At 33.0% G+C, this 12,378-nt stretch overlaps 1 protein-coding gene across 1 annotated transcript; it reads left to right on the top strand.

Annotated features, from left to right (window-relative positions):
• Positions 1-6,476: 6,476 nt before the first annotated feature.
• Positions 6,477-11,903, top strand: LOC129293948 (uncharacterized). Its single transcript, XM_054932097.1, has 8 exons — positions 6,477-6,709; positions 6,925-7,031; positions 7,524-7,576; positions 8,395-8,513; positions 8,936-9,078; positions 10,853-11,000; positions 11,143-11,302; positions 11,489-11,903. The coding sequence occupies exons 3-8, from the start codon at positions 7,564-7,566 to the stop codon at positions 11,578-11,580; spliced, it is 675 nt and encodes a 224-aa protein (XP_054788072.1). The 5' UTR covers positions 6,477-6,709; positions 6,925-7,031; positions 7,524-7,563; the 3' UTR covers positions 11,581-11,903.
• The last annotated feature ends 475 nt before the right edge of the window (positions 11,904-12,378 follow it).

Consider the following 12,378-nt stretch of genomic DNA (forward strand, 5'->3'; position numbering starts at 1 on the left):
TCTAATGTGAATTTCAAATGTGCGTCATTCTCGCATTCGATGTCCAATTAGGGTGATTCAAGTGCTTACACAAAACTTATTTCAAAATCTAACCAATGATAATGATTTCATTTAAATCGATATTTTATTAAAAAGTTAGACACCTAAATGTGTTTTGACCAATTTAAGTCAAAATTCATCATTTGAGCATTACCATTTAAAACCACAAATCATTGATCACTTTTTGGGCCTTGATCATATCCAACTAGACAATTTACACCTGATTAAGCAAACATATACATAATATTACACATATACACACTTTCGATCATTCATCTGCCCATTCCACCTATTTGGGCATTATTATAGTATTTCACATAGGTATACCTCGTTGGCCAACTTTTTCATTCATCACACATTCACTATATCCACATGCATTTATAATCAATCTCTAACCCATAACATTAAAATTCATCTCAAACACACATAAGTACATTCAATAAGGCTAGAACTCAAAATTTCACACACATTCATATTCACAAGCTTATGCATAAATATTTTTATGGCAACTTACATACAAGTACACAACCATGACAACACAAATTCATTACACCAATTCTTACAATATGCTTTTACAAGAAATCTCTAGTCTCAGTCTGAATCTTTCCCTTTGGCACCATTAATGTCAAAATCTATAAAATGTAAATAACCATATGTGAGATTAAAATCTCAATAACCAAAGTAGTTCATTTAATTTTCATTAACACAGATAACTATATATAAGTAAATAAAACCAAATAATAATAATATATATCAATTATAAACATAGTTTTTCTCTTTATAAACCTTTTCACACATTCATAACCATTAGCATAATCATTTATCCACTAATCCTCCAAAGCTCTCTGACTTAAAATCATAGGCTCTAAAGGATTAATCACATATTGATCCGAACATACCTTTAGTGGTAGAAACACCCAGCTAAAGGTATTCTGTCCCGCATCTGGACTATAGTTTTTCCCTTCATCCACACTCATGATAGGGGCGTCGTTGACTTCTGACAACACTCTCATGGGCACTAGGGAGTTATCAAACTGTCTAAATATCCTATGGTAATAGTCCTAATATATCATTACATCGAATGTCCCGTGGTACTAGCTTGACCATATGAATTTGTTCACTTATATCTCCATACACACATCTACACATACGCTGGGTGAATTCCTATCCCCTATGATCATGCTTTTCACACATATATTTCACTATTTTCATATAAATCACATATAAATATACACCAAATTTATGAAAAAATCATTTATAATCAAATAAACATTTCACAATATCTTTGATACTAAAATCATACACATTATAAACATTTACATCCCGAAATCTCAAAGTCAACAAAATCAAATTTCACATTCACTTCTACGCAATTATAATAGTTAATAAACATGACAAACTATATGGTTATCTCAACCCTTCTGTTCCGAAGAAAGGTTACCTGTGTTACACAATCTTACTCCAAATTCCTTCTTGCTATTTCACATTCACTTCTACACACAAAAATCTTCACAAAATTAGCAATTGGAATCAATTATCTTATTGACTAAAAGTGTTAATTATAGCAATTAAGTATATAAACACTACCACTTCCCTTATTCAAACCCATCTCCACCTTCTATACCTAATCACCACTCAATGCAAGCATTAACATGCTCATTTCTAAACTTCCCCCATTTTCCTCTTTCTAAATTCAACCAATTTAAGCCTACAACTTTAACATTTTATCATTCAAACTCAAACCAGTCACAAAGTCCTAATTTAACTCCAGAAAACTTTTTTATTACTATAGGGTAAGAAATCAACTCTTTAAAACTCTCAAATTCAATTTCTTACTAGTTTAAACTAAGATAAATTAGGGTAGAATAAGAGGTTAATGTAGTACGAGATTTACTCGATAAGTAACAAGTTGAACACGTTGTCCTTGCTCTTAAAAATGGTTGCCCTAGCAAAGGTCCCTTTCTTCTCTACTCTCCCATGTGTTTTTCTTTGTTTTCTTTCTATTTCTCATGAGTTAGATGCATTCTTATCTATCAAAATTTTATACCATGTGTTACAGTGCATCCAGCACTAGCAACGATGCATGGCACAGTCAGGAAACTCCTTATTGGGCTCACATATTCTGCTTCGCAATACTATTCTCTTCCACTCTAATTTGTTCAAGCAATATCCCAACGAGCTAAAATAATATTTCACTATCCAAAACCCTAATCTCACATTAAATTATTAATTCATCCCTCAATTAGCATTAATGCAAGAATTCAGAATTCAGGATGTGATACAAAATAATGGTATGAGTCCTGGTTGATAAATTAACCATCAAAATACACATAAATAAAACTAAAAGGCCTACAAATAGGATTTACTCAGACTCCTATACCTTTAGTTGTTTTCCTCGATTCTGATTCAATGAGCTAGGTCTTGAAAATATTGAAGGAGAAGGGGTGAGTATAACCACTCAGTAACTAAGGTCAACCTAGTCTATATAGTTGTATATCAATTAAAAATGGATGCAAATGGAAATATGCTCAATTTTCACACACATCTAGCAATCATAACCTTGGCTACAATAATAACAACTATGTAACCGAGCATGCAACACATATAATTTGGTTTATCACAAATCAATATATCTTTGAGTCGCAAAAATAACAACCATACACCCCTAACACACGCCAGACCATAATAATAATAATCATATGGCTAGAACTAAATGCATGATTAATACTAGTCTTATATCCTTCTGATACCTCCAACATGAAACCGATGGTTATTAAGTGGTTACGTCTATAAATTAAATTAACCTAGCCTTTCACTTGTGAGGAGCTAGCAGGCTAGGGTTAACTCACTCACTTGTATATTACAGTTTCCCTAATACTAACAACCATGGGGTGTCGTACCCATAATCTAGCATTCTCATAAATTGGTAAGGACTAGTTAGATTTGAGTTCCTCAAAAAATGAGTGGGACAGTCCCAAATCAACCATGGGATAAAGACTGCTCTTGATTTTAATAGTTGATGCCAAGACAAGCATCCAATTCTAATGGTAAGCTGCCATTATCACGTGGATTTATCAATCTACATCTGTTCTTAGACAAACTCCCACCAATGATCATGCTATGTGCATATTACACATATTATGCAATTCAACTAACAATCATACCATATTTCATCCATAACCATATTTTCTCTACTATGCAACACATATCAATTATCATTCATTATTTTCATAAAAAGCATGTTCTTAAATATCAACATTGATCATAAGTGTACGAACATGCACATTATTCCTCCATACTCTTATACAAAATTCACATTATAATACATGACATTCCAACATTTGCAGCAATGGGTCCTTGAGCACTCAAATGAATTTTTAAATGATTTAGTTCAATAAACAAATAATTAAGATATAACTTATACAAACAAGATTTTCCCTGGTTATCTCAAACCTTAAATAGGTCAAAGGTATACCCCTCAAAATACCAACTTTTAAAGCTTCTTTTCAAGATTGAATAGTATCAATTAGATTAATCTACAATCATATCATAAGGATAATATCATTACCCTATTTTTGGGCAATTTTCAACATTATAATATCACATACTCCCTTTTATCAAATCCATAAACTCACTCTAAATCATACCCAATGAGTTTACTAGGTCTTAACAACTCACATTGTCATTAATGAACTATGAACCCACCATTAATGGTCATCAAATACTCCAAACAACTTTCTTTATTATCATTTTCGAGTATTAATGTTTTGCAACCACTAAAAACTCTCAAAATCATTAATATAAGGTTTAAATACTATAACAACTCCCATTACATTAATTTTAATCAATGGGTTTGGACCCATAATTCATATGGACCAAAAATCATTTCCTAATTCAAACCCTAACTTTAACCTTCATAAAAATGGAAGGAAAGGGAAGAGAAAGACGTAATGTACTTATCTTGTGAGTTAGAAAGCTTCAAAATATCTCTAATAATGCCCAAGAACGTGACTTAGCAGAGCAATGGGTGCACTCTCGTTTTCCATTTTTCCTTTCTTCTAATTTTTGGAACAGACACACTGATTTAAGTAGGATTTTAGTCGTGCACTGCGGTGCACGTAACCCACGCCGCGGCATATGGCACAAAGAGGTTCAACTCATGTTGATTGCTTCTGTATGCTATGGTAGACACTTCTCATGCTGTAGCATGTGGCACAAAGAACTCTTCTTCAATTCTTCTCCCCTTTTGATGCTCGAATGACCTGACTTCACTTTGAATGCGCATTTAGGGCTGAAATCACAATCAATTACACAAATTAGACCTCTCTAGCATTAATTCACTTAATTATCCTAATTAAGCTTAATTAATTGGGTTTATATTTCTAGGATGTTACATTAAGCTTGTTTTAAAAGTAACTCAATCATGTTTCACCTTACAGAGAATACATTTCCAATCCATGCTTGCCTCAGTTTGTACCCATGTGTGTTTGAGCTCATGGTGAAAATAAGGAGTTTCTGAATTCAAAAACACACTTGAACCATATAGCCTTCACGTTTGAAATAGCTAAAAGTAAACCAAGCATTTGTATATAAAGCTAATCCATGTATGTGTCCTTAACAACACATGAATAATTCTCTAACGAGTATTTAATGTTGTTTGTAGAAAAATGCTTTTTGAGGTAAACTTTATTTTTGCACATCTTTAACAACTATAATACTTACCTTAAGTGCTCATAAAATCTATTTTTATGCCAAACTATAAATAGGACATCATTTATGTTATTGGGTAATCTTTTACAATTATCAATCATGCACTGAATGCCTTATCATTGAATTCTTACTAACTTACATTCAATTTATGTGAAACCTGCTCTCACTTAGTTTATAGGCATTAAATATATTATCTATTTTTTTAAGAGAGTTTATTTGAATATGTTAAATTGTTCCTATAATCTCTTTGAGAGAGAATACATTAGGAAAAACACCTTCATCTCATTCTTGATTGAATCAAGGGAAATGTTCTCTTATTTTTATACAGAGAAAAATTTTCCTTGTGGACAAGAGAATTGTGAGGAATTTTTTCTTTTTTGTAAGCAAGAGAATTTGCTCTTTTACGTGAGAATCTCACTAAGGTTGTGATGAACTTCTAGTGGTTCATAAGTATTTGAATCAAACTTATGATTGTACTGTAGTGACAAGCATCCATTTAAACTTGTAATTTTAGTGAAGAAATCTCATAAGCGTTTTGAGGACTAAATATAGAACAAACAACTGGACTAAATTAGAATAAATTAATTTGTGCAATATCTTTATCTCTACTCGCTTTACATTCAGCTGAGTATAATATTACACTCTCTTGATTCTTGATTTTTGAAAACTATTATTCATTTTATTCTTTGAACTTTGTTTTGATAAATTAACTTTTTATTTTCTATGATTAATTAGTTTTCAAGTATTTAAATGCTGTTCAAGGTCTTTGCAATATAAGTATTTGAAATTGACTCTTGTTAAATTTCTTATTACATATTAAATTAAAATTTTTTTGCTAGCAAAGTGTATGGCAGCTTTGCTGTCACAAAACACATCTCCAGACTCTATATTATGTAAACCAAAGTGTTTTAACATCCTTGAAAGCTAGACCACCTCTGCAACTGCTAATCCCAAAGTTCGATGCTGCGCTTCTACTAAAGACCGAGAAAGGCAAGACTGATGGCACGACTCCAAACCGTATAGTTGTTGGAGCTAGTCAGGACTCACAGACCAGTGCTTTGGTATCATGTGAATATTAACACGCAAAGCTCGTGAAAGAATAAAAAACTTTTATTAAACAAACTAAACAAAATCACATGAAGTTATAATTTCTATATACACATAGCGAAGGATAAAATTTAAAAGTTAAATATTTTTATAAATTTAAAAATCATAAAATTAATCAACTTTAAGGAAGTATATCGTGTGCTTTTGTGGTCAAACTTCAAGATAGGTTCGAAAGTTTGCATTCCTAAAAATACCTCACATTAATATAAAAAACAATTAAACAATAATTTCTTAAAGAAAATAAAGATTTTTTTTTTAATCCATACGAGTAAGACCTTTTAAAAGTATGAACGAGTTATCAGAATAATCAATCAAATATTCATGATTAGAATAGGTCTCTGGCTGGCATTTGCGTTTGAAATTTATTGCTCAAATAAAATAAAAGGATTGAAAGAAAAATAATGAGAAAATAATGCAAGCATTTTTCACAGATCATTCATTGTCACTTTTAGAAATCATAAGGACAACAAATGAATGCAAACAGTTCTTACCAATCATTCAACGGTTTTTATACCATGAATTAACTTAAATTCGGCTTTTTTACAAATAAAAACTCGTTTTTCTACAAAAAGTGAAAAAAAAAAAATTCGTTTTCTTTCCTTTTTCATTGCGCCGTTCTTCTTTCCGTTCCCTTGTACAAATTCTAGTGGACGGCGGATTATAGAGTATGATCTTCATTGAATACTACCAGGGTCAAAGGTAGCGTTACAGGCCACATCCAATTTAATCGAAAGAGCTTCAGCTCTGCCCTCAATCTACATTGTGTCCTAATCCCACATCCTGAAATATAAATCTCTACTTTACCCGAACATTTTCCTCTATCCAATTAGGGTTTCTCCACCGTCGCCATCTGGTATCTTTTTCTTCTTATTCCCATCTAATCTAGATTTGATAGTTTTGGCGATGGGAGATTGATTTGTTCGAGGGATTTTATGGGTATTTTTCTCTGGGGAGTTGTGGAACTTCTCGACATTTGAATCGGTTTTATTTAGGCCGAAAGCCTGAAACTTGGGAGTTGGTCTGAATATTGTTTTCTTTCTGATTAGGAATCTTTCTTGTTGTGAATAGGTTGTCCTTGATTCAGCATCCAAATAATACCCTGATCCTTGACGCTGGCGCCTGACGGTGCTGCCTGCTGACGACTGCCTCTCCTTGCATTGGACTTGGATCCTTAAGTGAGTATAGTTTTGAGAGTTTGATCTCTGCTTTTGCTGGTTTGTTGATTGTGTCACTCACTGACTGTGGTCTGCAGCTCTAGTTCTGTTGGTCAATGCCTGTCAACAAGAAGGAATTGTTATTTTTTAGTAAGGACTGCTGTAGTTCATTAGCTTTATAGCATGCCTTTCTCGAGAGTTATTGGAACATTGGTCTGCTGTTTAACTATTGGACCTGACTGCATAATTTGTTGAAGCGCTTAATTAAATTGTTATGATATAGCTTCCTCAAAAGTCTTGAGATTTTTTGGCTTTAGAGATTGTCATGACCTCAGTAAATTTGATCCCAAGGCTATGCTAGTTTCTTCTTTCGGGATTATCAATATTGAAATGTCCAAAACCTTACACCCGCCATGTTGATTTATAGCATGTCAGTATATTTCCATTAATTACTTACTGCTTCTGATGCTTAAGCCCTTCTATTTTATAATTATTCATGCATTTGGGTTCCAGATATTGATCTGTTTTACTGACAAAGCAACACAACAACCACATGGAAGATTGGGGTAATGTTTCTCCTTTACATTCTATTTTAATAAATGCTCTTAAGTTTCATTATATGCAGTTCGTTTTGGTTGGTCATTTTATTTTTATTTGTTGACTTGAAAGTTCTCCAGATGGTCTTCTAATTATCATTGGTCACTAGGATATTTGATTTCTTTTGATGTACCTCTCAATGTTTATAGATAAAACCAGAATAATTACTGCTAATTATTGACCTAGGATAGGTTTGGAGAGTGGAAAGCCTAGCAAGTTGCTTCCAAGTTATATTGGTCTTTAGTTTCCTTCCTCTAGATAAATCATTTATAAAGTTGGTTCATTATATGGAAAAAAAAAATTTCCCAAGGTCGAATTGTAACATAAAACTTGTTGAGGCAGTGAAGTAGAATGGGATATTCAAAGGATTTCATCTAGCTTGAATTATATTTTAATTTTACGAGTTGTCTGGATGATTTGATTGCAGTCATGTGATCAACGTTCTGGTTCATTGGTTAAAATGTCCTGTTGTTTTTTGACGGTATGACTTTTCTGCTGTTTCTAAATAGTTTGCTCTGATGTAAGAGTATATACAACTTTGAATTAGCCTGACATGTTAAGTTTGAGAACGATGTTGCCCTAGATGTTGGTATTGTGAATTTTGAAACAGGCATTAATCATTTCTATTCACTTGTTTCGGCAAGGAACTGCTATTAGCTGAGGAAGACTATAAGAAGCCAGATTTTATTATAATATAATTTATAACTTAATGCCAAGTGTATTGTGTTGCTTCTTTTTGTTTATATATTGTTTTTCACTCTGACAAAGACTTTCTTATTTGTTTCAGAGGAAGAGCACATTCCACCTCTTCTTTCAAAAGAGCAACCTAAAAGTAAATGGGATGATGAAGACGTGGACGAAAATAATGTGAAGGATTCATGGGAAGATGAAGATGAACCTGCCCCGGTAAGCCTATCTATAAATTATTGATTATTGATACTGATGATAGTAGTGTAGCTCATTAAACATGCATCAGTCTTTTAAAAGGTGGATATAGCTCGTTTTGTGGACTTATTCTAGCGGCTTCTGGTTTGCATGCTTCTTTACTATTGATATGCAAAAGTTGATATTGCACCTTTATTGCTTAAGATAATAAAATAACATATCATTCCTCAAGTCTATCTGTTACAAGGTCTTCCTTGATTTTGCTATCTAGATTTTAATAAAATAAAGAGGATAGGTTCTAACATATGATATGATAAAATTGAGTAAATTGCTAGTTTATTACTCCAATAAGGTGATTAGGCCTCTATTCATAATTCGTGGTCTTTTTGCTTAGTTACTGATTACTGATTCTTATTTTTCCCCTTTTGGTTTAAATTTGTCAGGAACCTGTAGCACCTGCTGTGAAACCTACTGACAAGGATTCTAAAAAGTCTTCTGATAAAGCTGGCGTAAAAAAGGGGAAAAAGGTAGAACCAGTAAAGGAAGAACCGTTGGATCTGGTGGCTGAAAAGCTTCGCCAACAAAGGTATGATGTTTTCGATGCTATTATTCCATTTAAAGATGCCCTGTCTTGGGAACAAAGAACACAGTCATAACAGCATTTACATATGCTAGTCTAGTACAGAAGAAGAAAAGAACAAATGCCAGCTACATGTACATTGTACATGGAACTAGACAAGGCACCTGGTTGTTGGGGTGAATTGAACTTGGATGGGTCCCCAAAACACGAGGTTGTAGATTGAAAGATTTCCCTAATCTTTTAAATTCACTCTTTTTTTGTTATTCAGATGATACATAAATCCACTAATTTGCAGTAAAAGAAAATGGAACATTTAATAATGAAGTTTTGAACTGTCAAGGACAACTTGCAACAACTGAAGCCATTGAGTGAATGCTCATGAATACTTTTTTTATAACATCTATTATTCTATTTTCCAATATGCCCTTTCGGGTGAAAATTCTTGCGGTTTAAAGCATGGATTGTGCTGAAACTTTAATATTTAATTAAGAGAATGGGGTAATGGCAAGAATGAAATTGTTGCCTGCTTAGTAATTGCGGTTTTGATTTCATGTCATGGATCACTTCAACTTTAAAGCTTAAGTACAATGTTCTCTTCATTATAGCTAGATGTTCTAAGAATTGGAATTTTCTAGTACTACAATCTTTTGTTCTCTTCGTTGGCTCAGTATTCATATGAGTATTCTTTTGGTTTTCTAATTAATTTCTGCTTACAAGATTTTGTTTTTAGACATGTCTTGAAAGATACAATACTAGTTTTATTTTTTCTTTAAATTGGTAGGCTTCTTTTTACATGCAAGCCATAATTATTGTCTGTGATGCTGATAAGATTCAGACTTATTCACGAAGGAAGAAGCAAAAGATAAATTAGGATTAAATTCATTTAATTTAGTATTTTAATTTTAGATAACTAGATAATTAGTTTAGATATTTCTTCAGATTTTATTATTTATCTTTTTAGATTCAGATTTTATTTAGTTAGATTTTATTCAATATTTTAGATTTTAGGAAATTTTATTTAGTTATCTAGATTTTATTCATTATCTTAAATAGTTATCTAAATTTTATTTTAGATTGTATTTAGCATTATAAATATGACTAGCAACCTTGAAGCTAGCATACGAGAAAATTAATAAACTGTCTTTCAAACCCTTTGGAGATTCTCCCAAGCGTGGCTATTGAGAGAAATATAGAACGAAATTCTTGTTCTATATCATCTTAATAGATTTATTCCTATTATTTCTTCCGGTTATTGTGAGTCCTATCAGATGCTTCTAATCTAATAATATTGTTGCACTGTGAAATCTAAGGAAATGGAACACTGAACACTGTTTGCTGATGGCCATCAACTATTTGTAATTTTAGTATGTAGTTTCCTTCTTGTATGAACGTTGTTAACAGATTTAAATGAAGCATTCAATTCACTTGGAGTATGTTTTGATTTGAGGAGGATTGCAGTCGCAGAGAAAAGGGGGGATGCCATTATAAATCTAAAAGAAAATGTCAAAATTAAAATTTTTCTTTCCTTCCTTTTCCTTACATTGTCCGTAATCCAAACGTATTTACAAGGTTCTGGGTTTATAAGTGGCCTGTATGGATTTCTGGGGAAATAGACATTTTATTGTGTACTGGATATTGACTGCGATAACATTCTACTGCATATTATTTATTCTTAATGGCCTCTATGACTGCAGCTCTTAAATTATGCAATTTGATTTGTAAAAGTGATGTTTCTAAAATGTACGCGGTTTTCTAGTTTAACTCTTCCTCCCTATAACAGGCTGGTTGAGGAAGCGGATTACAAGTCCACCAAAGAATTGTTTGGTGCGAGAGGTGATGAAAAGAATCTTGATAATTTTATTCCCAATTCTGAGAACGATTTCTTGGAATATGCAGAGCTCATCTCGCATAAGCTTCGTCCTTTCGAGGTAAGTTAACAAAGTTTGGCATTACTGCAGCCTCCCACCACCCACCAACAAAAAAAAAAAAAAAAAAAAAAAAAAGTCCACATTTACTCGTGAAATACTTTTGTTGGAGAGGCATCCTAATTTCCCTATTGATTGAACGCAGAAAAGTTATCATTACGGTACTTTATTGAAGTCAGTGATGAGATTATCAATGACTTCTTTGAAAGGAGCTGATGCAAAGGAAATTGCATCTTCAATCACCGCAATTGCAAATGAGAAGATAAAAGCAGAGAAAGAAGCCAACGCTGGCAAAAAGAAGACAGGTTTACATATTTATCTTAATTTAATATATTCATTTAATGATAGAGTATAATGGTGTCGTTTAATCCATGTAGTAGACCCTGGTTAGTGGGATGAGGCTTCTTGTTATAGTAGTATAGTATATTCATTTACTTTTCCAGTCCCTTTTTAATTTTATGGCCTGTTCAAAATTCTTGTGGCTTTTGCAGGTGCCAAGAAAAAGCAGCTTCATGTTGACAAACCTGATGATGATTTGGTCGTTGATCGGTATGAAGACATGGATGATTATGATTTCATGTAAAAACTCGGTTCATTGTCTTGCAGATTCAGTCATGGGTCCCTGCTTTCCCAGCCATGGAAATTGGGAAAACAAGAACTGTCGGCATACCTCTAAAAAATTGAGTTCTTTTGTAGCTGTGTCTGTTACATACCATTTTCAGTTTTGTCAAAGGTTGAAGATTCACAAGGCTTGACATTCGGCATTTTTTTTTTTTGGTTCCCTTCCTTTTTGATGTTTTGGGTTTCGTTCTCGGATTGTAAACTGCAAGGTACCAACACCGCTAATCAGACTGATTGCTGGTTTAAATTTGACTGATCATCCTCATTTGATGTTTACTGCATAGAGAGTTATGTGTTCATAATGAATCCAAGTTTATTGGAAAAGATAGAAAGATACTGTTCTGGTGGTGATGGAATATATTCCATTGCTTTGTGTTGTGTGTAGTGAAATGGCCGTGAATACGTGGCAGTCACTTGTCCAAAATGACTGTTGTGGGTCATCAAAAAAGGAAGGAAGGAAGATACCAATTGTATGGATGCAATGCACCTCTTTAGTGTTTTGACATTTGCGTCAAGAAATTCGCATTCTTTTTCACCGTCCAAATCAAAAGACATCAAATGGGCTAAAGCAACGAATGAATGAGATCAACAGTCTAAACCACTTTTCCTGATGGTCCTGGCTCCCACAGCCATTCATTCCAAGTGAATTTTATGTTTCTTCCTTTTCCTTTTGCTTCCTTTTAAAAAAATGATTAAAATATTAAAATGTACAAAGAGATGTGAAATGGGAAGGGGAAAGGGAGAGGAGAGAGAGAAAGGA

Source organism: Prosopis cineraria, unplaced genomic scaffold (genome assembly GCF_029017545.1).
Source record: "Prosopis cineraria cultivar Desert tree isolate PC_DT_omini unplaced genomic scaffold, ASM2901754v1 PC14, whole genome shotgun sequence".
NCBI classification, from domain to species: domain Eukaryota; kingdom Viridiplantae; phylum Streptophyta; class Magnoliopsida; order Fabales; family Fabaceae; genus Prosopis; species Prosopis cineraria.

Coding starts and splice junctions, on each gene's coding strand:
- LOC129293948 (XM_054932097.1), top strand. Junction 9,079..10,852: donor GAAAAGCTTCGCCAACAAAG/GTATGATGTTTT, acceptor TCCCTATAACAG/GCTGGTTGAGGAAGCGGATT. Junction 11,001..11,142: donor ATAAGCTTCGTCCTTTCGAG/GTAAGTTAACAA, acceptor GATTGAACGCAG/AAAAGTTATCATTACGGTAC.